The sequence below is a fragment of the Choloepus didactylus genome, chromosome 4, assembly GCF_015220235.1.
Source record: "Choloepus didactylus isolate mChoDid1 chromosome 4, mChoDid1.pri, whole genome shotgun sequence".
NCBI classification, from domain to species: domain Eukaryota; kingdom Metazoa; phylum Chordata; class Mammalia; order Pilosa; family Megalonychidae; genus Choloepus; species Choloepus didactylus.
This window is the reverse complement of record NC_051310.1, coordinates 51,343,244-51,370,268: the sequence shown is the minus strand read 5'-3', so window position 1 is coordinate 51,370,268 and position 27,025 is coordinate 51,343,244. Positions and strand designations below refer to the sequence as shown.

At 35.1% G+C, this 27,025-nt stretch overlaps 1 protein-coding gene across 1 annotated transcript in view; it reads right to left on the bottom strand.

Moving 5' to 3' along the window:
- Positions 1-472: 472 nt before the first annotated feature.
- The window catches only part of C4H14orf39 (chromosome 4 C14orf39 homolog), a 72,757-nt gene continuing 46,204 nt past the window's right edge, over positions 473-27,025 (bottom strand). The window contains exons 13-17 of the mRNA XM_037835331.1: positions 11,161-11,222; positions 9,876-10,054; positions 8,019-8,163; positions 4,228-4,285; positions 473-672 (exon numbers count right to left, since the gene is read on the bottom strand). Of these exons, the coding sequence (XP_037691259.1) occupies positions 473-672; positions 4,228-4,285; positions 8,019-8,163; positions 9,876-10,054; positions 11,161-11,222 (644 nt within the window). The remainder of the gene's footprint in view (positions 673-4,227; positions 4,286-8,018; positions 8,164-9,875; positions 10,055-11,160; positions 11,223-27,025) is intronic.

The window sequence follows — 27,025 nt, the reverse complement described above, 5'->3', positions numbered from 1 at the left end:
AATCTATATACTGCAACAATGAAACATAAGTGAACCTGAGCAATTTTTAAATTTTTTAATAGCTAAAGTCAACTTCAGCAAAAATTCTGCAGTTATCACTGAATGGTCTCTTGATAACCTGAAGGAATTCTTTTCTTTTCAAAGCACTTAAAGTACTACAAGAATGAAACTTAGATTCTGGGGAGAATCTGACTTAATATTTACAACAAAGATTAATGGAAAAAGCATAAAATTCTATTAAAATTAATAAAACTTCTGCCTGAATATGGTTTACAAATCAAAATGAAAATAAATAATGATTAGTTAATGCCACAAATAAAAACAAAATTTAATTAGAGGTTTAATTTCTTTAAATATTTAAATAAATATAATCAAATAATATTATGGTAACAACAAAACAAAATGTTTTAATAATGGAGATTTATGCTCTAAATAATTATAGAGCAGTAAAACAATTCAAGAAATCAGCAGTTCAAAAAAAAGTAAATTGTGTTGTACTTTGTGAGGAAGATGAAAAACCTTTTAAAGAGGAAGTATGTGCTGAGTTTTTATCCTGTTCAAATGAAAATGGAAAACTAAAATCATCTTTTCCAGCTCCAAATGTATGAGTTGAAGAGTCTGATGGAAAAGAAAATGTAAAAGCATCTTCTTCAGGTTTCCCAAATAAGTTTCCTGAGGAAGAGAAATATTACAATATCATGTTATTCACATTATTTAAAGTTTGCCTAACCTACTAAATTATAGATCACATACAATGAAAAGAGTAACACTTAATCATTTATCATTATTAAGCAAATATTTAACCATATTCCTATGTGTAAGACACTATCCTTGGTACTATGGAAGGTTAAAATACACTCAAACTTAAGCTCTACTTTCAAATAATTTGAAGTTAAGTATATAAAATGTACATAGAGAAATAGTATATAAGGTAGAGAGTAGGGCAAAATACCTCAGATGGAGAGAATAGTCTAGAGGCACAGAAATAGGTGTACATGGAATAATAAGAGTAACAGAAATCAATTCAACTTTGCAGAAGCACTGAGAACTAATGAAGAAGTATAAAAGGAAATTACTGAAGATGAGTTTGGAAAGATTACTTAATGTTCAACAATAGAATCTGGACTTTATTTGGTAGGTAAAAAGGAAGTCATTAAGTTTTCAAGCAGACACATGACATGATTTGAATTGTGCTTTAAAAGGATTACTCATGAAGGAATGAGTAGAAAAGCTGGAACAAGAGAGTGTCTAGAAGTGAGGACAACAGAAAGGAAAAATGTCAATTGTCCAGGAAATAGGTGAGGAAGGTCTGAACTAACCTACTGTCATAACAATGAGAACGGAGAAAAATTCTAGATCTGAGAGACATTACATAAATCAAACTTAACCAACTATTATTTGTTAACAACAGTATACTGTTTATGGCACTGTTCACAAAAATTGAAGGAACAGTGAAGAGTCCTATGGTTTTAAAAAGAATTTTAAAAATAATCTTTACAAATAAAATTTTTGGGCTAGTGATTCCCAGAATTGCCATTAGGAAAAATACTGTCTTTCATTCATAATATTTAAAACTATAAATATAAAAACATTTTCAACATATTAATTATAATTTTAAATCAATTATTATTAAGCAATAAAAACATACAGTAATCCAAAGATTTATTTGAAACAAGTCTTTTAAGTTCTTACATTTTTTTCTATAGAGAACAAATTTAACTAGTATGTTAAGCATAAAAATTTACTTTGTGCCACTTTAAAATTTTCATATATTTATAATCATATTTTTTATATTTTTAAGCATTTTAATTCAATAGCTAAATAGAGCTGAGCCAACCAACAGTAGGATGGGTGGATGGATGGATGGACAGATGGATGGATGGATGGATGGACGGACTGATAACCACATGCATATGTGAGTTCTTCCTCTTTCCCCCTCACTTCATTTTTTCGACTGACTTCAGTACACATCCATAAAACTTAAACAAAGGAAAATAGCTACAGCTTAAGTAAATAGTAGTAAGAGTTTGAAATATAGTGGTATCAATGAAAAGAGAAAATAATAAATATTTTAGAGATAGAAATGATAAAATTTGTTGACTAGTTGAATGTAGTCACAGGCACAGAGAGGAGTTAAAATTATCACTAATGTTTTGAATCTTGGCAATAGAATAATGGAAATACCATTAGGGACATCAAAAGGAAAACAAGTTAGATTTGAGATATGCTGAGTTGTTAATGTCAACAGATGTCTTAGATATAAAGAGATTTTAATTCCACAACCAGAAATAAGGTCCTAGAGTTGAGGAGAAAAGCCACTGGGGGAAGATAGGAATTTTGTCATCACCTGTATTATAATACTGAAAAGCACAGAAGTAAGTAAGTGTCAAGTGAATGATAGTGTCAAAGAAGAGAACTGAAACAGATTTAAACTTTTAGATGGCTGATACTTAAAGCATGTCTACAATGAGTAGATTCCATCAGGTCTTATAGCATTAAATACCATTATGAGAATTCTAAAATTTATGTCTCCATTGCACCGAATTCCAGATTCATATATCCAACTACTTTCCAATTCTATCTTCAGACAACTTTATACTCCAAATCTGACCTCCACTGCCACCATCCAAGGTACATCAATTGTTACTTGGATTATATTATAGTTTCCTAATCATTCTCCCTGCTTTCATCCTTGTTTCCATACCATCTATTCTTCATATAGCAGCCAGAGTAATTCTTCTTGAACCCTGTCAGATCATTCCAGTCCTTTGCTTAAATGGACACTCCAATGATTTCCCATCTTACTAAGAAAAAAACAAAACAGAACAAAACAAAAAAAACACCCAAAGTCCTTAATGCTCTACAAGACCCTGCACAAAGATTTGCACCCCTGCCAGCTTCTCTGATTTAATCTCCTACTGTTTCCCCTTTATTCCATTCCAAAATACCAGTTTACTGCTGTTCAATAAATTTGCTCAGCATGCTCCCATCTCAAGGTCTTTACACTCTCTGCCTGGAACACTTTTCCCTGTAACTTGTATTCACACCTCCTTCAGGTCTCTGCAGAAATATGGCCTTTTAGAAAAGCCTTCCAACTTCCTTGTGACATAGCAATCACCTTTCCAATCCAAGTACTCCCTATTGCCCTTACTCTTCTTTACTTTTCTTCACAGCACTTATCACTACCTGCAAGTAAAGAATTAACATCAAGCTTGAGCTGACCCAAACTTAACCTAGGAAAATAACCAGGTAACTTCTCACAGCACCATTTTCTTAGAAAATATGAAGTTAAGATAAAATGGAATATTGTTACTGCCTTGCCTGCTGTGTGGGACTGCACCTGAATTAGAGACCCTGTGAGCTACCATACAGGCCTTGGGCCTCATAATTAGAAGAGTATAAAAGACTGATGGGGAAATGAGGCTGCAACTTTTCTGTGACAAGGTTACCTACATACACCATGCTGATTGTCCTACATGCCCCATGTGGGTGAGGTGCCAAAAGAAAGCTTATACTTGAGTAGCTGATGGGCCTCTTGATGAGTTAAAGATGGTGTTCCTACTATTATCTTCTAATCAAATCTAAGTAAATGGAGTATTAGATTAAAAGTAGATTGTAACTTGTGAGTCTAACTGCCAATTCAACCGAAACAACTGCTGCTTAGGGAATTACCTAACATATTACATATTCATTTGTCTATTTTATATATTTCCCACCAGGTCATAAATGCTATGAGAACTTTGCATTATTGTCCACTGTTCTATGCCCAGAGCCCAAAGCAATGCCTAATGTAAGATATATGCGCATATATATATATATATATATATATATATATAGAATGATTTAACTAATTAAGGGATGGAAGAAGAAAGATGATCTAGTGCAATGTATGCACCAGACAGAGAAGAGGAAACCCAAAATCTCCAGAAAGAAATGAGAATAGTTAACAGTATCAAATGTTGCAAAGAGGCTGAATATAAAATTAAATGCAAACAAAACATAACATTTGATAATTGGAAAGGCATTAGGTACTCAGAGAAAGCAAGTGTTGGTAGGGTAGTGAAAACAGAAGCTAAATTGCTAAAAGATGATCAGTGAGTGGTGCAGAAGTAACAGTAATTTTTTAAAGATTAAAGTGAGCATCTAAGAAAATCAGTTAGAGACAAACTAAATACCAATGTATAAAGCTGACAAGTTTTTATATGTAGCAAACTTCCAATCACTTACCAATTTCTTGTTGTGATGAGAGAGGATTTAAATTTCCTAGAGAATAATGTTCACTAAACTGAAAAATAATTTCCATTAAATATTATTTGTGAAATCAGTACAACAGTATACATAGCATTTATTTTGAATCTAAATAAGAACATAAACCAAATTTTGCTTTATTTAACTTTTATATAAAGCCTAGTTCTTCTAATAAGCAGAGTTAGAGTGCTTAAAATAACAACTTTCTATATAGCACACTACCGTACTTAAAAGTAAATATATCTTCAAAACCTGTCATTTACTTATGATTAAAATAGAGCCTAACATTTTTATTCTGGCAGTAGATAAAAATATTAATTGGCAACATGTACAGTACTAATGATAGTTCCTAGTTTAGAATACTAATATGACCTAAAATTTTTGTCAACTTTTGCTTTATTTTAAAGGCCTTTCACAAATTACACCCTTGGTATTATTTCTATGCATATAAAAGTAGTAAGAACTATGATAGCTCCATGTCAGTTCAGAATAGTTTTGCTGCCAAAAGAGTCTATTTTTTCTATAAGACAGGCTCTTTGAAAGAAAATGGAATCATGCTATATACAGGATAGTCTTTTGTCTTTTTTTCCCCTCTTAATACTGCCTCAAGCATTTTTCTGTGTTGCCATTCTTCAGAAACTTGATTTTTAATGGCAGTAGTATATCCTCCCACATGGACATACCATTCAGTTTTGAACCATTTTTAAAATTTTGGTTATCAATTGCCTTTTATAAATTTTTAACATATCAAAGCTTAAATTTTTATATGCAACCAAACCCAATTTTTTTTTCTTATTACTTTTTTCCACTGTTTTTATGTTTAGGTAATTGTTTTGCCTATATTTCTCCAAGGTATTATATGGTTAACATTTTTTATTGAATTTAATGCATCTGTAACTTCAATTGGTGAACACTGTAAGATGAGTGCCGAATTTATCCTTAACTGATTTGTGGTCCCATCTTTATCTCATTCTAAGTTCCTCTGTTTCAGAACTTTCTTTTTTCAGTCTAATCAATTCTTACACCATTATTATACTATTTTGATTACTCTAAATTTATAGGATGCCTTAATATGTAGACAGTGATAATCCCCTTCACTAAATGTTTTTTTAATAATATTCTATTATTAATGTCCGTATGATCTGTAGTGATATCCTTTCCTATATTCCTAAAATTGATAAATTGCATTCTCTTTCTTTTTAACAGTCTAGCTAGGGGTTTATCAATTTTGCTAACTTTTTTAAAGAACCAGCTTCAGCTTTCTTAATTTTCTCTATTGTTTTCTCTTCCATTAATTTGTTCTTATATTTCTTATTTGCTTCATTTTACTTACTTTGAATTTAGTTTGCTCCTCTTATTCTAGCTTCTCAAGGTGGAACCTAAGGCCATTGATTTTAGACCTTTTTTTCTATTAATTTGATTATTTAAATTAAATTATTAAATTATTTAAAGCTAGGGATTTATTTTGGCTTTGTCTACAGCCCATAGTTTTTGATATACTGAATTCTTATAATCATTCAATTCAAAATATTTTCCAGTTTTTCTTGTGATTTCGTCTTTGGGCAATGGTCTAAGTATTTAGGATTTTCCTAGTCTATTGCTATAGATTTCTAATTTAATTCCATCATGGTTCAAAAACATATTCTGTATGATTTCAATGCTTTTATATTTATTAAGATTTTCTTTATGGCCTACCACATGGCCCACCTTGGTGAAAGTACCATTGGCACTTGAAAAAAATTTACATGCTGCAGTTGTTGGATGTGGTATTCTATAGATGCCAACTAATCAAGGGGGTCAAAGGTGGTTTTCAGATCTTATAGATCTTCACTGTTTATTTTTGTCTAATTCTATCAATTGCTGAGAGAGTGTTAACAATCCCCAACTATGTTTGTGTTTTTGCCTATTTCTCCATTTAATTCTGTCAATTTTTGTTTCATGTATTTGGAAGCTGTTAACAGGTACATATGCATCTATGATAATCTTTAGGAAGAACTGGCCCTTTTAACTTTATGAACGGTCCCTCTTTATCTCTAGTAGTATTCTTGGTCTTGAAGATGACATAAAATAATATTCATAGAACCACTGTGGGCTTTTTATACATCTTACAGTCTTCATGGTATATCTTTTTCCACCCATTTACTTTCAACCTATCTTTACTTTTCAGGTGTATCTCTTGTGGATAGCTTATAGTAGGGTCTCACTTTTTTTTTTTTTTTAATTAAATTCAGTTTTATCGCCTCTTGCTTTTTTATCCAGTCACAACCTTTGCCATTTAATAGAGTGTTTAGTTCACTTTTGGTTGATATAATTATTGAAAAGCTCTTATTTTGGTTTACCATTTTACTACTTCCTGTCTGTTCCCTTTGTGTTTAATTACTCGATTCCTTTTATGTCTCCTTTTTAGTTAAGTATTTTTTTAGAATTCCATTTTATTACTAATTTTCTTTTTGAAAATTTTCTTGATTATTCTTGACCAGTTTTTCCCCCAGAAAAACTAATAATTATTTTGTCAATCGCCTCTCTCAACCCTACCACCACAAAAACAAAACAAAACAAGACAAAACATTAAAAACAGTCTTGCTGGGATTCCAATTAGATTTGAATTGGATTAAATCTATAAATTATTTTGAGGAAAAATACATCTATGTAATATTTGCTTTCTAGACAGCTATTTCATATATATTTCTATATATTCAAATCATTTTTTAAAATAAAGTTTTTGTGGTTTTCTTTATCCAAAATGTACCTGTTTCTTGTTAAGGTAACATACATATATTCTGCATTTATTTTACTATTGTAAATGAGAATTATATTGTAGAGAAACTGTTTTTTTCATGCACAGCACACCATTCTAGGAATTGCCTGTTTTACAAATAAGCATTTAAATAAAACTGAGACAAAAGATGACATGAAATACTATGAAATGTATAGTACTATGTCATCCATCTATAAATTTCAATCAATATGATGTGGGAGGTATAGGGATAAAATAGTCTAATCCACATAAAATTGGCTAAATTTGTCTAATTTAAATGAGCAATAAAAATATAACAGTTGATACACAGCATTAAGTGATGGGTACATTTGTAAGTCTTTATGTATATAAATTCATTTATATTCACAAATAATATACCAATAACTATTAGTATTTCCATTTTATAGATAAGGAATCTGAAGCACTGAGAATTACTTACCCAAAATCCCATATTCGGTACATAGCCAAGTTATCTAACCTTAACCACTAAACATATTGTCTTTACTGATAAAGCACATCTTAAGGTTTTAATGAGTAAATATATAAACAAGCACTTATCATGATTTCTATTAAGGAACAGCAGAAACCAATATTAGAAAGAAGTTATTTAGATCTTTTGTAATTAACTGATAATAATGCTGCTATGTATACATACATAGCTGAAAAGACCAACTTATAACCTGGAGCATTTTCCACACTGAGAATATGTGAAATTGGTTTAGCAGTTAGACATACTAACTATAAAGCCAAACTCATTTTTAAACTGCCTCTAATTGCAATTTAAATCATTCCTACCAGAGATTGTATTTTTATAAGCAGACATCAATTTGGGACACCTAAAGTTGAAAATGAAAAGACAATGGGGAACTTTGCTATATTATCTATACTCAGAATTTTTTTAAAATTGCCTGTTTTGTATTCTGTTTCATGACAGTTTGGCACTAAAGAACTAAAATTAGTTGAGGTTAACAGTGTGTAATTTTAGAAATAAAATTTCACCTTCTCTTATTACCTGATCTGATGGGATTTCTGAATCAAATATAGAAGGATCAAATAAATTCAATCCAGGTGACTGAGAAGAATAATTCATAAGAAAAGAAAATCCAGGGGATTCCTTTTGTGCTTGACCTTCAGGTACTGTATTTCTATTTCTGTTACAGAGAAATAAATAATCAAAATTATAAAAATCTATTATTAAACACTGGAGACCAGTGAGCACCATAAGCAATGGCATAGAGGTAAGAATTATGACAGTAGGGAAAGGCCGCAATTAGAGTTATTGGATGGAGAAACCCATGGAGAGAAGATGGTTTGGAGTGGAGAATAATGTTAAATAATGCAGAACCATCAATTTGGGATTAATAGTTTATAACTATTGAAAATGCACTGTCAGGCTTTATTTCATGTATTTTTGTAGGCATTAACTTACTTATTCCTCACAATAACCCTATGAAATAAGCACTATTATTATCACTTCCATTTTACACAAGAAGATTTTAAAGCACAGAAAGGTTAAATAATTTGCTCAAAGGCATTTAGCCAATAAGTGTCAGAGTTGGGATTTGAATGCAGCAATTCAGGTTCAAACTCCAAAGTTTTAACCCCAGTGTTACCCACTCTTCCAGATCTTGAAAGTCAGTCACAAGAGTTTACTTTTGATGAGAAGCTAGTCATTACAGATTGTCGTATAAGAGAATTAAACTATAAAAGGTAATGATTTGGGAAAAATAATTACACAGAGCAGCATACAGCAAAGTAGTTAAAAGCATGGATTCTGAAGCCAGACTGCCTGGGTTTGAATCTCAACTCTATCACTGACTAGCTGTATCACCTGTAATTACTTCCTCATCTATAAAATAAGAATAATAATAATATTCCTCTATCTCATAAGGTTGTTGTGATTATCAAATGAGGAGTATTTCTAAAATGGTTAGAACAATGACTCACCTAAATAATGCTTGCTATAAACCTACTTGTTAAATAAAATAGAAGTCTGGAGATACCGACATAACTAGCTGTCTGACCCTGAGTCACTTAACTTTTATAAACCCTAGTTTCTCATCCATAAGACACGGAGAGGTTAGCAAACAATTACCACATTCTTTTTCAGTTCTCATATTTGATAAATGAGTTCCACTTTGAACATGCTGTGATTCAGTAAACATGACATTCAAATATAAAAATCTTACCAATAATTTAAAATACAGAAGTAGAACACAAGTAAGAAATACGTTTGACCTATGTTTAGAGGAACCTCATGGTTCAGTGCTATGTAAGGAAAGAGTTGAACTAAATTAAAAGATTAAATGCAGAACTATTTTCTTGGCTGCAGACTGCAAATCTGTGGTTTCCAAAGTTAAACAGTTAATCTTGATAGAGATATTTATGTCTAAAGAGTTTATTTAACAGAATGACAATTCTTGCTTCAGATACTACAACATACAGAAAAATGACTACTGAAACATTAATTGTTCAATGATAGGTCCACAGTCTACCATATACGACAGGTGCTTTTAAGCTTAACATTTTAAATTTTCCACAAAATTTTCATCCTTTGGAAACCTTAAATCAATATACTGTTGCCCTGGATAAATACTCAGCATCTATTCCATCTTCAGTTAAATGTTATAGGAAAAACAGAGAGGAGGGCTTGTGAAACAAGAATGGTAGAACACTAATAATTGTAGAAGCAGGGTGATGAGTACATGGAGGTTCATTATACCAATCTCTCCTTTGTTAAGTTTGGAGTTTTCCATGATAAAAGTTTTTTAAAATTATAGGTACTATACTATTTTACTATTTATAGCAATAAGTTATATAACTCAATATATGTAGATACTTTAATGATAATTATTACTTAAAATCCTACATTTCAAATGAGGGGGTTTTTGGAAACTGTAATTTCTCCAAAGATTCAGGTGTTTTCACAACTTCAGGAGTTCTCAAAAATATAGGAATTTCAGGAGTTCCTTGAAAATTTTCAGTCCTTTCTTCAGTTTCATCATTATTATTTTCTTTTGGCTTCTCAAAATGTTCTGTAAATATAGCCTGCAATTTTGAAGTAACAGATAACTATAAAAATGAATGTTGTTACTACATTAAAAATCACATATATAAAAATGTGTGAAGTGGAAAATACTACTTTAATCCATGATGTTATCATTTCATAGATGAAATTAGTAAAATAAGAGTAACTACTGAAAGTAATACCAAAATGAACTACACATGTCCCAAAAATGGCAAAGTATTTTTATCTAATTTTTCTTTTCTTCCCAGCTCCCCCATTCCTACCTGAAAGAGTATATGATTATCAGAGCGTACTCAAAATTGAGGAAGAAAAATTATTAAGAATGAGTTTAAAAATTTCCACCTCATACTCTGGATGATGAATTGTATCATGTTAATTTCTTGAAAGGGAAAAGCAATTTACTTTGAAGCAATCTTGCTCTCATTATGCTCTTGGTACTTTTTTCGTTTAATAATCCATTATACTACCTTCTTTGCAAAGATTGAGAACCTGAATACTAATTTTTCTTTACCTCATTTTGTAGACTAGGAATGTGAATTCTCAAATATGTTTCTTATACCAAATTCCATTACAATTTGTGCCACACCCCAATTGCCAAAATGATTAAAATGTGCTTTTTCCCTGTATTTCTTTACATCAGAATACTACTGTGTTGTTTCCCTTGCTTTGACCCTAAGTAGGTAGGGTAATACAGTTTGCAATTTTATGTTCTGTTGATTCACTACTTAACATATATTGTGTCTGTGTCAATCACCATTAAAGCTTTCCAATATTATAAAATATTTTTTGTAGCAAACAGTGATCTTGAATTGCCACAGCAATTCATTCAATGTCACCAAACAAAATTGTTTTCTTCACTTGAGATTTAGTTGTGGTCTCAATATTTATTGTCACTTAGTAAATAATAACTCTTTGGCATATTTGCATGTGAACTTTTTGTGGATTCACTTTTGTTAATATAAAACTGCTCCAGGGGATAGAATCTGTAACACCACCAACCTATTTACTACCTAATGACTTCTAGACCTCACATAAATAATCTTAATTAGACTAAGTCTGAAATTAAAATGGAAACAACATATTTTAGTATTTTGCTTAGAAATTAAAAACCAAACATTTGACTTACCTGTGAAGTACATTTTGATTCTCTTAATTGTCTTACTGTGCCTTTATCTCCACATTCAGCATCTGTTTGTCATATGAGAACAAACTATTTTTTTCTTTTTGCAATTTTATTGTAACAGAAAACCTATTAGTTGAGCGACATGAAATTGCCAATATTTCACTTTTTTGACCTTCAAAAATGGAAATTTCATATGGTTCAACGCAAAACATACAGAGAGAATAAAGCATACACAGTGTAACAAACAATTAATAAAGAGAACAGCCATTTAGCCACCACAAAGGTAAAGAAACAGAGCATTATTAGCACCTGAAAAGCCTTCATATTCCTCTATCCTTTTTCTCAGGGATAACTACTACCCTGACTTTTGTGATAATCATTTCCTTAATTGTCTTTATAGTTTTATCACCTATGTAAACATCCCTAAACAATATAGTTTATTATCCCTGTTTTAAAATGTTATAGGGGGAGGCGGGGCAAGATGGCAGACTGGTGAGCTGTATGTTTTAGTTACTCCTCCAGGAAAGTAGGTAAAAAGCCAGGAACTGCGTGGACTGGACACCACAGAGCAATCTGTCTTTGGGCATACTTCATACAACACTCATGAAAACGTGGAACTGCTGAGATCAGCGAAATCTGTAAGTTTTTGCGGCCAGGGGACCCGCGCCCCTCCCTGCCAGGCTCAGTCCCGGGGGAGGAGGGGCTGTCAGCTCCAGGAAGGAGAAGGGAGAATTGCAGTGGCTGCTCTTATCGGAAACTCATTCTACTGATTCAAACTCCAACCATAGATAGACTGAGACCAGACACCAGAGACTCTGAGAGCAGCCAGCCCAGCAGAGAGGAGACAGGCATAGAAAAAAAACAACACGAAAAACTCCAAAATAAAAGCAGAGGATTTTTGGAGTTCTGGTGAACACAGAAAGGGGAAGGGCGGAGATCAGGCCTTGAGGCGCATATGCAAATCCCGAAGCAAGGCTGATCTCTCTGCCCTGTGCACCTTTCCTTAATGGCCCTGGTTGCTTTGTCTATTAGCATTTCAATAACCCATTAGATCTCTGAGGAGGGCCGTTTTTTTTTTTTTTTTTTTTTTTTTTTTAAATCCTTTTTGCTTTTTCTAAAACAATTACTCTAAGAAGCTCAATACAGAAAGCTTCAAAGAATTGAAATTTGGGCACGTCAAGTCAAGAGCAGAACTAAGAGAGCTCTGAGACAAAAGGCAATAATCCAGTGGCTGAGAAAATTCACTAAACAACACAACTTACCAAGAAAAGGGGGGTGTCCGCTCACAGCCACCATCCTGGTGGACAGGAAACACTCCTGCCCATCGCCAGCCCCATAGCCCAGAGCTGCCCCAGACAACCCAGTGTGACGGAAGTGCTTCAAATAACAGGCACACACCACAAAACTGGGCGTGGACATTAGCCTCCCCTGCAACCTCAGCTGAATGTCCCAGAGCTGGGAAGGGGGAGCAGTGTGAATTAACAGAGCCCCATTCAGCCATCATTTGAGCAGACTGGGAGCCTCCCAACACAGCCCAGCAGCCCAGAACTGCCCTGGGGGGACGGCACTCACCTGTGACATAGCACAGTCATCCCTCAACAGAGGACCCGGGGTGCACAGCCTGGAAGAGGGGCCCACTTGCAAGTCTCAGGAGCCATACGCCAATACCAAAGACTTGTGGGTCAGTAGCAGAGACAAACTGTGGCAGGACTGAACTGAAGGATTAGACTATTGCAGTAGCTTTAAAACTCTAGGATCATCAGGGAGATTTGATTGTTAGGGCCACCCCCCCCTCCCCGACTGCCCAGAAACACGCCCCACATACAGGGCAGGCAACACCAACTACACACGCAAGCTTGGTACACCAATTGGGCCCCACAAGACTCACTCCCCCACTCACCAAAAAGGCTAAGCAGGGGGAGATCTGGCTTGTGGAGAACAGGTGGCTCGTGGACGCCACCTGCTGGTTAGTTAGAGAAAGTGTACTCCACGAAGCTGTAGATCTGATAAATTAGAGATAAGGACTTCAACTGGTCTACAAACCCTAAAAGAACCCTATCAAGTTCAGCAAATGCCACGAGGCCAAAAACAACAGAAAATTATAAAACATATGAAAAAACCAGACGATATGGATAACCCAAGCCCAAGCACCCAAATCAAAAGACCAGAAGAGACACACCTAGAGCAGCTACTCAAAGAACTAAAGATGAACAATGAGACCATAGTACGGGATATGAAGGAAATCAAGAAGACCCTAGAAGAGCATAAAGAAGACATTGCAAGACTAAATAAAAAAATGGATGATCTTATGGAAATTAAAGAAACTGTTGACCAAATTAAAAAGATTCTGGACACTCATAGTACAAGACTAGAGGAAGTTGAACAACGAATCAGTGACCTGGAAGATGACAGAATGGAAAATGAAAGCATAAAACAAAGAATGGGGAAAAAAATTGAAAAACTCGAAATGGACCTCAGGGATATGATAGATAATATGAAACGTCCGAATATAAGACTCATTGGTGTCCCAGAAGGGGAAGAAAAGGGTAAAGGTCTAGGAAGAGTATTCAAAGAAATTGTTGGGGAAAACTTCCCAAATCTTCTAAACAACATAAATACACAAATCATAAATGCTCAGCGAACTCCAAATAGAATAAATCCAAAAAAACCCACTCCGAGACATATACTGATCACACTGTCAAATATAGAAGAGAAGGAGCAAGTTCTGAAAGCAGCAAGAGAAAAGCAATTCACCACATACAAAGGAAACAGCATAAGACTAAGTAGTGACTACTCAGCAGCCACCATGGAGGCGAGAAGGCAGTGGCACGATATATTTAAAATTCTGAGTGAGAGGAATTTCCAGCCAAGAATACTGTATCCAGCAAAGCTCTCCTTCAAATTTGAGGGAGAGCTTAAATTTTTCACAGACAAAGAAATGCTGAGAGAATTTGCTAACAAGAGACCTGCCCTACTGGAGATACTCAAGGGAGCCCTACAGACAGAGAAACAAAGACAGGACAGAGAGACTTGGAGAAAGGTTCAGTACTAAAGAGATTCGGTATGGGTACAATAAAGGATATTAATAGAGAGAGGGAAAAATATGGCAAACATAATCCAAAGGATAAGATGGCCGATTCAAGAAATGCCTTCACGGTTTTAACGTTGAATGTAAATGGATTAAACTCCCCAATTAAAAGATATAGATTCGCAGAATGGATCAAAAAAAATGAACCATCAATATGCTGCATACAAGAGACTCATCTTAGACACAGGGACACAAAGAAACTGAAAGTGAAAGGATGGAAAAAAATATTTCATGCAAGCTACAGCCAAAAGAAAGCAGGTGTAGCAATATTAATCTCAGATAAAATAGACTTCAAATGCAGGGATGTTTTGAGAGACAAAGAAGGCCACTACATACTAATAAAAGGGGCAATTCAGCAAGAAGAAATAACAATCGTAAATGTCTATGCACCCAATCAAGGTGCCACAAAATACATGAGAGAAACATTGGCAAAACTAAAGGAAGCAATTGATGTTTCCACAACAATTGTGGGAGACTTCAACACATCACTCTCTCCTATAGATAGATCAACCAGACAGAAGACCAATAAGGAAATTGAAAACCTAAACAATCTGATAAATGAATTAGATTTAACAGACATCTACAGGACATTACATCCCAAATCACCAGGATACACATACTTTTCTAGTGCTCACGGAACTTTCTCCAGAATAGATCATATGCTGGGACATAAAACAAGCCTCAATAAATTTAAAAAGATTGAAATTATTCAAAGCACATTCTCTGACCACAATGGAATACAATTAGAAGTCAATAACCATCAGAGACTTAGAAAATTCACAAATACCTGGAGGTTAAACAACACACTCCTAAACAATCAGTGGGTTAAAGAAGAAATAGCAAGAGAAATTGCTAACTATATACAGACCAATGAAAATGAGAAAACAACATACCAAAACCTATGGGATGCAGCAAAAGCAGTGCTAAGGGGGAAATTTATAGCACTAAACGCATATATTAAAAAGGAAGAAAGAGCCAAAATCAAAGAACTAATGGATCAACTGAAGAAGCTAGAAAATGAACAGCAAACCAATCCTAAACCAAGTACAAGAAAAGAAATAACAAGGATTAAAGCAGAAATAAATGACATAGAGAACAAAAAAACAATAGAAAGGATAAATATCACCAAAAGTTGGTTCTTTGAGAAGATCAACAAGATTGACAAGCCCCTAGCTAGACTGACAAAATCAAAAAGAGAGAAGACCCATATAAACAAAATAATGAATGAAAAAGGTGACATAACTGCAGATCCTGAAGAAATTAAAAAAATTATAAGAGGATACTATGAACAACTGTATGGCAACAAACTGGATAATGTAGAAGAAATGGACAATTTCCTGGAAACATATGAACAACCTAGACTGACCAGAGAAGAAATAGAAGACCTCAACCAACCCATCACAAACAAAGAGATCCAATCAGTCATCAAAAATCTTCCACAAATAAATGCCCAGGGCCAGATGGCTTCACAGGGGAATTCTACCAAACTTTCCAGAAAGAACTGACACCAATCTTACTCAAACTCTTTCAAAACATTGAAAAAAATGGAACACTACCTAACTCATTTTATGAAGCTAACATCAATCTAATACCAAAACCAGGCAAAGATGCTACAAAAAAGGAAAACTACCGGCCAATCTCCCTAATGAATATAGATGCAAAAATCCTCAACAAAATACTTGCAAATCGAATCCAAAGACACATTAAAAAAATCATACACCATGACCAAGTGGGGTTCATTCCAGGCATGCAAGGATGGTTCAACATAAGAAAAACAATCAATGTATTACAACACATTAAAAACTCGAAAGGGAAAAATCAATTGATCATCTCAATAGATGCTGAAAAAGCATTTGACAAAATCCAACATCCCTTTTTGATAAAAACACTTCAAAAGGTAGGAATTGAAGGAAACTTCCTCAACATGATAAAGAGCATATATGAAAAACCCACAGCCAACATAGTACTCAATGGTGAGAGACTGAAAGCCTTCCCTCTAAGATCAGGAACAAGACAAGGATGCCCGCTGTCACCACTGTTATTCAACATTGTGCTGGAAGTGCTAGCCAGGGCAATCCGGCAAGACAAAGAAATAAAAGGCATCCAAATTGGAAAAAGAAGAAGTAAAACTGTCATTGTTTGCAGATGATATGATCTTATATCTAGAAAACCCTGAGAAATCAACGATACACCTACTAGAGCTAATAAACAAATTTAGCAAAGTAGCGGGATACAAGATTAATGCACATAAGTCAGTAATGTTTCTATATGCTAGAAATGAACAAATTGAAGAGACACTCAAGAAAAAGATACCATTTTCAATAGCAACTAAAAAAATCAAGTACCTAGGAATAAACTTAACCAAAGATGTAAAAGACCTATACAAAGAAAACTACATAACTCTACTAAAAGAAATAGAAGGGGACCTTAAAAGATGGAAAAATATTCCATGTTCATGGATAGGAAGGCTAAATGTCATTAAGATGTCAATTCTACCCAAACTCATCTACAGATTCAATGCAATCCCAATCAAAATTCCAACAACCTACTTTGCAGACTTGGAAAAGCTAGTTATCAAATTTATTTGGAAAGGGAAGATACCTCGAATTGCTAAAGACACTCTAAAAAAGAAAAACGAAGTGGGAGGACTTACACTCCCTGACTTTGAAGCTTATTATAAAGCCACAGTTGCCAAAACAGCATGGTACTGGCACAAAGATAGACATATAGATCAATGGAATCGAATTGAGAATTCAGAGATAGACCCTCAGATCTATGGCCGACTGATCTTTGATAAGGCCCCCAAAGTCACCGAACTGAGCCATAATGGTCTTTTCAACAAATGGGGCTGGGAGAGTTGGATATCCATATCCAAAAGAATGAAAGAGGACCCCTACCTCACCCCCTACACAAAAATTAACTCAAAATGGACCAAAGATCTCAATATAAAAGAAAGTACCATAAAACTCCTAGAAGATAATGTAGGAAAACATCTTCAAGACCTTGTATTAGGAGGCCACTTCCTAGACTTTACACCCAAAGCACAAGCAACAAAAGAGAAAATAGATAAATGGGAACTCCTCAAGCTTAGAAGTTTCTGCACCTCAAAGGAATTTCTCAAAAAGGTAAAGAGGCAGCCAACTCAATGGGAAAAAATTTTTGGAAACCATGTATCTGACAAAAGACTGATATCTTGCATATACAAAGAAATCCTACAACTCAATGACAATAGTACAGACAGCCCAATTATAAAATGGGCAAAAGATATGAAAAGACAGTTCTCTGAAGAGGAAATACAAATGGCCAAGAAACACATGAAAAAATGTTCAGCTTCACTAGCTATTAGAGAGATGCAAATTAAGACCACAATGAGATACCATCTAACACCGGTTAGAATGGCTGCCATTAAACAAACAGGAAACTACAAATGCTGGAGGGGATGTGGAGAAATTGGAACTCTTATTCATTGTTGGTGGGACTGTATAATGGTTCAGCCACTCTGGAAGTCAGTCTGGCAGTTCCTTAGAAAACTAGATATAGAGCTACCATTCGATCCAGCGATTGCACTTCTCGGTATATACCCGGAAGATCGGAAAGCAGTGACACGAACAGATATCTGCACGCCAATGTTCATAGCAGCATTATTCACAATTGCCAAGAGATGGAAACAACCCAAATGTCCTTCAACAGATGAGTGGATAAATAAAATGTGGTATATACACACGATGGAATACTACGCGGCAGTAAGAAGGAACGATCTGGTGAAACATATGACAACATGGATGAACCCTGAAGACATAATGCTGAGCGAAATAAGCCAGGCACAAAAAGAGAAATATTATATGCTACCACTAATGTGAACTTTGAAAAATGTGAAACAAATGGTTTATAATGTAGAATGTAGGGGAACTAGCAGTAGAGAGCAATTAAGGAAGGGGGAGCAATAATCCAAGAAGAACAGATAAGCTATTTAACGTTCTGGGGATGCCCAGAAATGACTATGGTCTGTTAATTTCTGATGGATATAGTAGGAACAAGTTCACAGAAATATTGCTATATTATGTAACTTTCTTGGGGTAAAGTAGGAACATGTTGGAAGTTAAGCAGTTATCTTAGGTTAGTTGTCTTTTTCTTACTCCCTTGCTATGGTCTCTTTGAAATGTTCTTTTATTGTATGTTTGTTTTCTTTTTAACTTTTTTTTTCATACAGTTGATTTGAAAAAAGAAGGGAAAGTTAAAAAAAAAAAAAAAAAAAGACAAACAAGGAAAAAAAAAAAAAAGATGTAGTGCCCCCTTGAGGAGCCTGTGGAGAATGCAGGGGTATTCGCCTACCCCACCTCCATGGTTGCTAACATGACCACAGACATAGGGGACTGGTGGTTTGATGGGTTGAGCCCTCTACCATAAGTTTTACCCTTGGGAAGACGGTTGCTGCAAAGGAGAGGCTAGGCCTCCCTGTATTTGTGCCTAAGAGTCTCCTCCTGAATGCCTCTTTGTTGCTCAGATGTGGCCCTGTCTCTCTGGCTAAGCCAACTTGAAAGGTGAAATCACTGCCCTCCCCCCTACGTGGGATCAGACACCCAGGGAAGTGAATCTCCCTGGCAACGTGGAATATGACTCCCGGGGAGGAATGTAGACCCGGCATCGTGGGATGGAGAACATCTTCTTGACCAAAAGGGGGATGTGAAAGGAAATGAAATAAGCTTCAGTGGCAGAGAGATTCCAAAACGAGCCGAGAGATCACTCTGGTGGGCACTCTTACGCACACTTTAGACAACCTTTTTTAGGTTCTAAAGAATTGGGGTAGCTGGTGGTGGATACCTGAAACTATTAAACTACAACCCAGAACCCATGAATCTCGAAGACAGTTGTATAAAAATGTAGCTTATGAGGGGTGACAGTGGGATTGGGAATGCCATAAGGACCAAACTCCACTTTGTCTAGTTTATGGATGGATGTGTAGAAAAGTAGGGGAAGCAAACAAACAGACAAAGGTACCTAGTGTTCTTTTTTACTTCAATTGCTCTTTTTCACTCTAATTATTATTCTTGTTATTTTTGTGTGTGTGCTAATGAAGGTGTCAGGGATTGATTTAGGTGATGAATGTACAACTATGTAATGGTACTGTAAACAATCGAAAGTACAATTTGTTTTGTATGAAAAAAAAAAATAAATAAAGACACTAGCAGTGTGGAAAAAAAAAAAAAGTTATAGGATGAATTAATAATGTATACATGGTCTTCTGCTTTGCTTTTGTCTGTTAAGCATATGCCTGCGAGATTTATCCATATTCTTGCATATACCAGATGCCAAACTATTTTCCAAAGTGGTTGTACCAATTTTTGTTGCAGCAACTAGCCATCCTGAACTACCCCAGCATATTATTCAATCCCACCAGAAAATAATTAGCTGTGCTTTTAATTTAGGTATGGTCTCAATATACAGTAAAAATAATTCCTATCAATCATTTATGAGTTCTTTTTGCTCTATATTCTCATCAACACTAAACATTGCCAGACTTTTTGAATCTTACTAATCTGGTGAATGTTTAATATCTCACTGTGGTTTTATTTTACAGTTTCCTGATTTTCTGAACAATCTTTTCATGTTTATCTGCCACAAAGGTTTCCCTTTTGTGAAGTACCTTTTCCATATTTTGTACTTATTTCTAATTGAGTTATCTTTTTCTTCTAGGTTTGTAGCAGTACTTTCTACATTCTGGAAACATCCCTTGTCAGTTATATCAGTTGCAACTATATTTTTCTAACTTTGTGAATTGCCTTTCAGTCTTTTTATGGTGTCTTTTGATGGACAGAAGTTTTTAATTTTAATATTGTCAAATTTACCAATCTTTCTTTTACAATTGGGCTTTTAAATTCTTGTTTAAGAAATCCTTTCCTACCTTGAAGTCATGAATGAGTTCTATTTTCTCTTCTCAAAGACGTAAAGTTTTTCTTTTTGCATTTAAGTTATAACAATTATTTTCAGCACTCATTAACTTCTTTAAAAGATGAATTTGGAGATACTCAAAAAGAATATTTTTTCTTCTAAGATAATTATATCCTTCCTGAGTAAGAAGCCTCACCATATATGTTCAATGGCAGCTATACTATGCCAGATAAATGCATTTCCCACATCTCTGTAACAGAGGTGTACTTCCTAGAGAACAGTTATTCCTCCCTCTGTCATCTGGCATATAAAAAGGTGCAATACATCACCTGTGGGGGAAAGATATAACTTTTTTCTCCCAGAAGAAAACATGGAGAATATCTATGTACATGGAATAAGAATATTGTGCAGAGTAAATCCTATACTAGGAGTGGGAGAAATAGATTCTTAGTATATTATATGACCATTCTGAATATGCATATATTTACAGAGGTTTTATACTTCCAGAATGAGGAATTTTTTAAACTTCAAAATAAACATCACTAATAAATATGCTGCAAATGAGACATGGTAAAGACATTTTCCAATGAATGGAATAATTTTTATTCATTATGGGTTACCAAAATATGTATATGCGTGCGTGCATATATACACACACATATACATTTACACAGCTAGTATTCTCAAGAGTCTGCCAAAGTTCAATAGCTAAACAATTCTATGATTAATTGGTACATGTATATCCTATGACACTACTGAGATTTTTTTAAATTAAATTTTATTGTGGTAGCATACATATATAACGCAAAGTTTTCCATTTTAACCATTTTTAAGTGTACAATTCAAGGGTATTAATTACATTCATGATCTTGAGCTACCATCATATAATGATCTGTATATATATATATTTTCTTTATCCATTCATCTGTTGATGAACACTTGGGTTGTTTCCAACTTTTAGCTATTGTGACTAATACTGCTATGAAGATTCGTGTATAAATTATCTGTTCCAGTCCATGATATCAATTCTTTGGCACATATACCTAGAATGGAATTGCTGAGTCACGTGGCAATTTTTTAACTTTTTAAGGAAATGCGAAACTGTTTTTTACAGCAAGTGCACCATTTTACATTCCCACCAAAAATGTACAAGGATTCCTACTTCTCAGCATCCTTGACACACTTGTTATACTCTTTCTTTTTAATAGCAATCCTAGTGGGTGTAAAGTAGTATCTACTGTGGTTTTCATGTGCTTACTGGCCATTGGTATATCTCTTTAGAGAAATGTCTATTCAAGTCCTTTGCCCATTTTGTAATTGGGTTGTCTTTTTGTTGTTGTGTTGTAGGAATTCTGTATTTATTCTGGAAATCGAACCCTTATCAGATATATGACTTGCAACTATTTTTTTCCCATTCTTTTGACTGTCTATTCATTTTCTTGATAATATCCTTTGATGACCAAGAGTTTTTAATATTTATGAAATACAGATAGTGTTTTCTTTCATTGCTCTTGCTTTCAGTGTCATATCTAAGAAATCACTGCCAAATCCAAAGTCATGAAGTTTGACTCTGTTTTCTTCTCAGAGTTGAATGGTTTTAACTCTTACATTTAGGTCTTCTTCTGTTTCTTTTGTTTTTTGTTTTTGTTTTTGTTTTTGCATGTGGACATCCAGTTTTCCTAGCACCATTTGTTCAAGAGACCACTCTTATCCATTTAATGTATTTTGCACCCTTGTCAAAAATAAGTTGGCCATAGTGTGGATTTATTTCTGAATGCTCAAATCTATTCCATTGGTACATATGTCTATCCTTATGCAAGTACCACACTTCCTTAATTACTGTAGCTTTGTAGTAACTTTTGAAATAAGGCAGTGTGAACCCTCCAACTTTGTTCTTTTTCAATATAGTTTGCCAATTCACGACCCCTTACAATTCCATATTAATTTGAGGACTGGCTTCTCCATTTCTCCAAAAATGGCTGCTGGCATTTTGATAGGGATTGCATTGAATCTGTAGATGGCTTTAGGTAGAAATGTCATCTTAACAATACTAAGCCTTCCAATCCATGAAGATAGGATGTCTTACCAATAATTATGTAGGTCCTCTTTAATTTTTCTCAGTACAGTCATACCTTGGTACTCAACTGCTTTGAAACTCATCAATGCATTTTGATGTGAAAATTTTGTCCCAACTCCTTGCTTGTTTGGTACTCAACACACAAGCTAGAACTTGTCCATTTCGGTTGCCTCATGACTCACTACCCTTTCCAGCTGAAATAAGGGATCATGCATAAGTCACGCGGTGGCTCTTGCCCTGAGCACATCCCCTTGTGGTCTTAGGTTCTGTAGACATTTTTTGTATTTTGGCTTTTTTTTTTCATCATGGGTCCTAAGAAAATGAGCAGTGATAGCACTAAGCAGAAAAAAAAATTCCTTTGCACCACCATTGAGCAAAAAAAAAAAAAAGAAAAAAGAAAAAAGAAATAATAGGCAAATATGAGAGCAGTATTCACATTACTAATCTTGCTAGGGAACACAGTGTGCCTAGAACAATGGTTTCCACCATCATCAAGAATAAAGAAGCAATAAAAAAGGCTGATGTTGCAAAAGGAGTTAAATCAGTAACAAAGCAGCATTCCCAAACAACCAAGGAAGTTGAAAAGCAGTTATTAATTTGGGTAAGCGGGAAGCAGTCAGCGGGTGACAGTGTATCAGAAGCCATGGTACGCGAAAAAGTGAAAGTGTTGCATGCTGATCTTTTGAAAAACAAACTGGGACCAAGTGATGAGAGTGCTAAAGTTTTTAAGGGCAGCCAAGGCTGGCATAATTTTAAAAAGAGGACTGGCATCCATAGTGTCGTGAGGCACAGCAAGGCAGCAAGTGCTAATAAAAAGGCTGATGATGAACTCATCAGTGAATTTCAAGACTACGTAGAGGTTGAGGGTTTTATTCCCCACCAAGTTTTTAACTGTGATGAGAACAGACATTTTTGGAAAAAAATGCCAAGAACTTACATCATAAAAGATGCCACAAACCAATGAAAGACAGGCTCACACTATTGTGTGCAAATGCTAGTGGGGACTTAAAACTCAAGGCTCTAATAGTCCATCATAGTGAAAAACCTGTGCATTTTCAAGAAGCATAATGTCACTAAAAGCAAACTCCATGTGATGTGGAGGGCAAACAGCAAAGCTTGGGTCAAGAAGCAATTTTTCACTGAGCGGATAAATGAAGTGTTTGGTACCTCAGTGAAAAAAAAATATTTGCTGAAGATAGATTTGCCTCTGAAACCTCTCCTACTTTTGGAAAATGTGCCTGCCCAACCTCCAGGATTGGAGGATGACTTACTGGAGTTCAGCCTCATCACTGTAAGGTTCCTGTCCCCCAACACTACTCTCATCCAGCCTATGGACCATCATTTCAATCTTCAAAAAGTTGCACACCAAGGCACTTTTCCAGAGGTGCTTTGAGATCTCCTCTGACACCCAGTTGACCCCCAAAGAATTCTGGAAGGGGCATTTCAATATTCTGCACTGCCTTAACCTTATTAATGAGGCCTAGAAGGAAGTCTCTTATAGGACAATGAATTTGGCATGGAAGAATCTGTGGCCAGAAGCTGTGACTCAGAGAGATCTCGAAGGGTTTGAGGCTGACCCTAAGCCTGCAGATACAGAGGGTACAGTTGTGCAGGATATTGTATCTTTGGGCCAATCCATGGGTCTGCAGGTTGATGCTGCTGATGTTGAGGAGTTAGTGGAGGAAGATCATGAAGAGCTCAGCACTGAGGAGCTACAGGAACTACAGAAGAAGCAGCAACAAAAGGTGGCTTAAGAGATTTCTTCAGGTGAGGAGATAAGGGAGGATGTCCCCAGTTACTTGATAAAAAAAAATGTGTGCAAAATGGGGAGAAACTCAAAACTTTGTGGAGAAGTACCATCCAGACAAAGCTCTGACAAGCAGAAATATGAATTTATTGAACGACCAATTTCACATTTTCAAGGAATTCTGAAAATAAGTCAGAAGCAGTCCTCATTTGGATAAGTTTTTAGTGAAGGTGACAAAGAGTATGTCAGCACCTGTAGTGCAAGTTGAAAAAAGGCAGAAAAGAAAAACACCTGAAGTGCAAGAGCCCGATGTTCAATTGGAAGGGGACTCTCCTTCAAAGCAACACTCCATGTAACCTCTCCACCTCACCACTCTCCTACCATGGACTCTTCTCAGTACAGGTAAAGTGAAGTTTTTATCTTATTTAATCTAATTTTTAGGTTTATTTCTCATGTAATGATATACAACCATATCTTCTTACATGTTGCCTTAAAAATGTGCTTTGTCTTTGGTTTGGGAACACACTAAATTTATTTACATTATTCCTTATAGGAAAAATTTGTTTGCTACTCATCATTTTTGGTACCCATCGTGCCTCCTGGAACCAATGAGCAATGAGTACCAAGGTACCACTGTATTGTTCACTAGTTTTCAGTGTACAAGTCCTTCACCTCCTTGGTTAAACTTACTCCTAGATATGCTTTTAGAAGCTACTGTAAATGGAACTTTCTTAATTTCCATTTCAGATTGTTCATTGAGTGTTTTAGTTTCCTTTGGCTGCTCAAGCAAATATCATGCAATGGGTTGGCTTAAACAATGGGAATTTATTAGCTCATGGTTTTGAGGCTAAAAGAAAGTCTAAACCAAGGCATGATGAAGGTGATGCTTTCTTCCTGAACACTGGCATTCTGGGGCTGGATACTAGTGATCCTTAGACCCTAGCTCATCACATGGCAAGGCATATGGGAGAATCTCCTGGTCTCTCCGTTCTCTTTTGGGTTCCAGAGATGTTGCTTCTGGCTGCTCCCTCTGTGGTTTTCTCTTGACTGGATTTTTCATTCTGCCTACAAAGGACCCCAGTAATAGGATTAAGATCCATCCTGATTGAGATGGGCTACACCTTAACTGAAGTAACCTCATCAAAAGATCCTACTAACAATGGTTCACACCCACAGGAATGGATTAAATTTAAGAACATGTTTTTCTGGAGTACATACCAGCCTCCTTGACTCAGTACACTAAGGTACAGAAACACACCAGATTTTTATGTGTTAATCTTGTAGCTTACAACTTTGGTGAATTCATTTATTAGCTCCTACAGTTTTCTTGTGGATTCTTTGGGATTTTCTATATATAGCATCATGTCAACTGTGAACAGAGAAAGTTTTACTTCTTCTTTTCCAAATTGGATACCTTTTATTTCTTTTTAATGCCTAATTACTCTGGCTAGAACTTCCTATGCAATGTTGAATACCAGTAATGAAACAGGAAATCCTTGTCATGTCCCTGATCTTAGGGGAAACTTTTCAGTCTTTCACCAGAGTGTATTGTTAGCTGTGGATTTTTCATAAGAGCTCTTTAGTATATTTAGGAAGTTCCCTTCTATTCCTCTTTTTATGAATGTTATCATTAAAGGGTTTTGGATTTTTGTCAAATGCCTTTTCTGTGACAACTGAGATGACCATGTGTTTTTTTTCCTTTATTCATGCAGAATTACACACTGATTGATTTTCTGATTTTGAACCACCCTTGCATTCCTGGAATAAATCCAACTTGATCATGGTGTATAATCCTCTTAATATGCTATTGAATTGTATTTACAAGCACCCTTTTATAACTTCATTCAAAGAAAATAATCCAATATTGTAAAAGGTTCATGAAAAAGAATATAGCAGCATTATTTATAGTAGCAAAAAAAGAAAAGAAAACCCCCTGGAAACAACAAAATATTCAATGTGACCAAATGGCTAAATAAATTTTAACATAATCACATAATGGAACATTATACAATCATTACAAATAAAATCTTTGAAGACTACTTAATGATATGGGGAACTACAATCAATAGTACATCAAGTGGGAAAATAATGACACAAAACCATATATATATAGAATGACTCCAATTTTGGAAAGAGAAAATAATAAAAGAACAAAATATACATATGCATGGAAAACATACTAAAAGAATATACAACAATAATTAATAGGAGTTATGTCTAGGTCATAGCATTTTTTTTTCTGTTTTCCAAAATTTCTACAATGAAATGTAATGTTTCATATTAGGAGAAAAATGTATTTAAAAAGCAGGTATGGTCAAAACTGTGTCCAGTTGACCAACAAGGTGGCATAACATGCTCCAGTATTCCATTCCCTACAAACTCTTTGAATGTTGGGGATTGAGTCATATCCTCCACAAAAGGCATGTTTGGATCTCAATTCCTGGTCCTGTGGGTGTGAACCTACTTATAAAGAGGACCTCTGGAGATATCAAAGTGTGCCTAAAATGAATGAGGGTGAGCCTTAATCCAATATAGCTGAAGTCCTTATAAGCAAAGGAAATTGGACATAGACTCTGGAAGGGAAAGGAACAATGCCAAGTGCATTGCCAAATGACAGAAAAGCCAAGGAACCTCAATGAATGCAAGCCAGCCAGAAGATATTGACCCTGGGTAGCAGCAAGCCTTCTAGCTTTTGAAAATGTCAGCCAAAAATTTCCTGCTGTTAAGCCAACCCACTATACGGTATTTCTTTTAGTGGCCAGGAAACTAAACATTGAAGAACTAGAAAAACTGACAGAGCCACTGTCCTTGAAACTCTGGAAAACAGTGAGGGTTGCAGTAACTTGGCAAGTACCAAATCAAGAAAATGCAATTTAAAAAACAGGTAGGAGAAGTTTGTGGTACCTTTGCTGGCCCCTCTGCTACCCTCTCTCGAGCCTAGTTTAGAGCCAGCCTGCACTACCATTGTGGGTACCTGGCCCTGTTCTGGAGGGAACAAAGTAACCACTATGCACATACTGGGGTGCCTGTATGTCAGTGCCAATCTATCAAGTGGCATCCTGAAAGA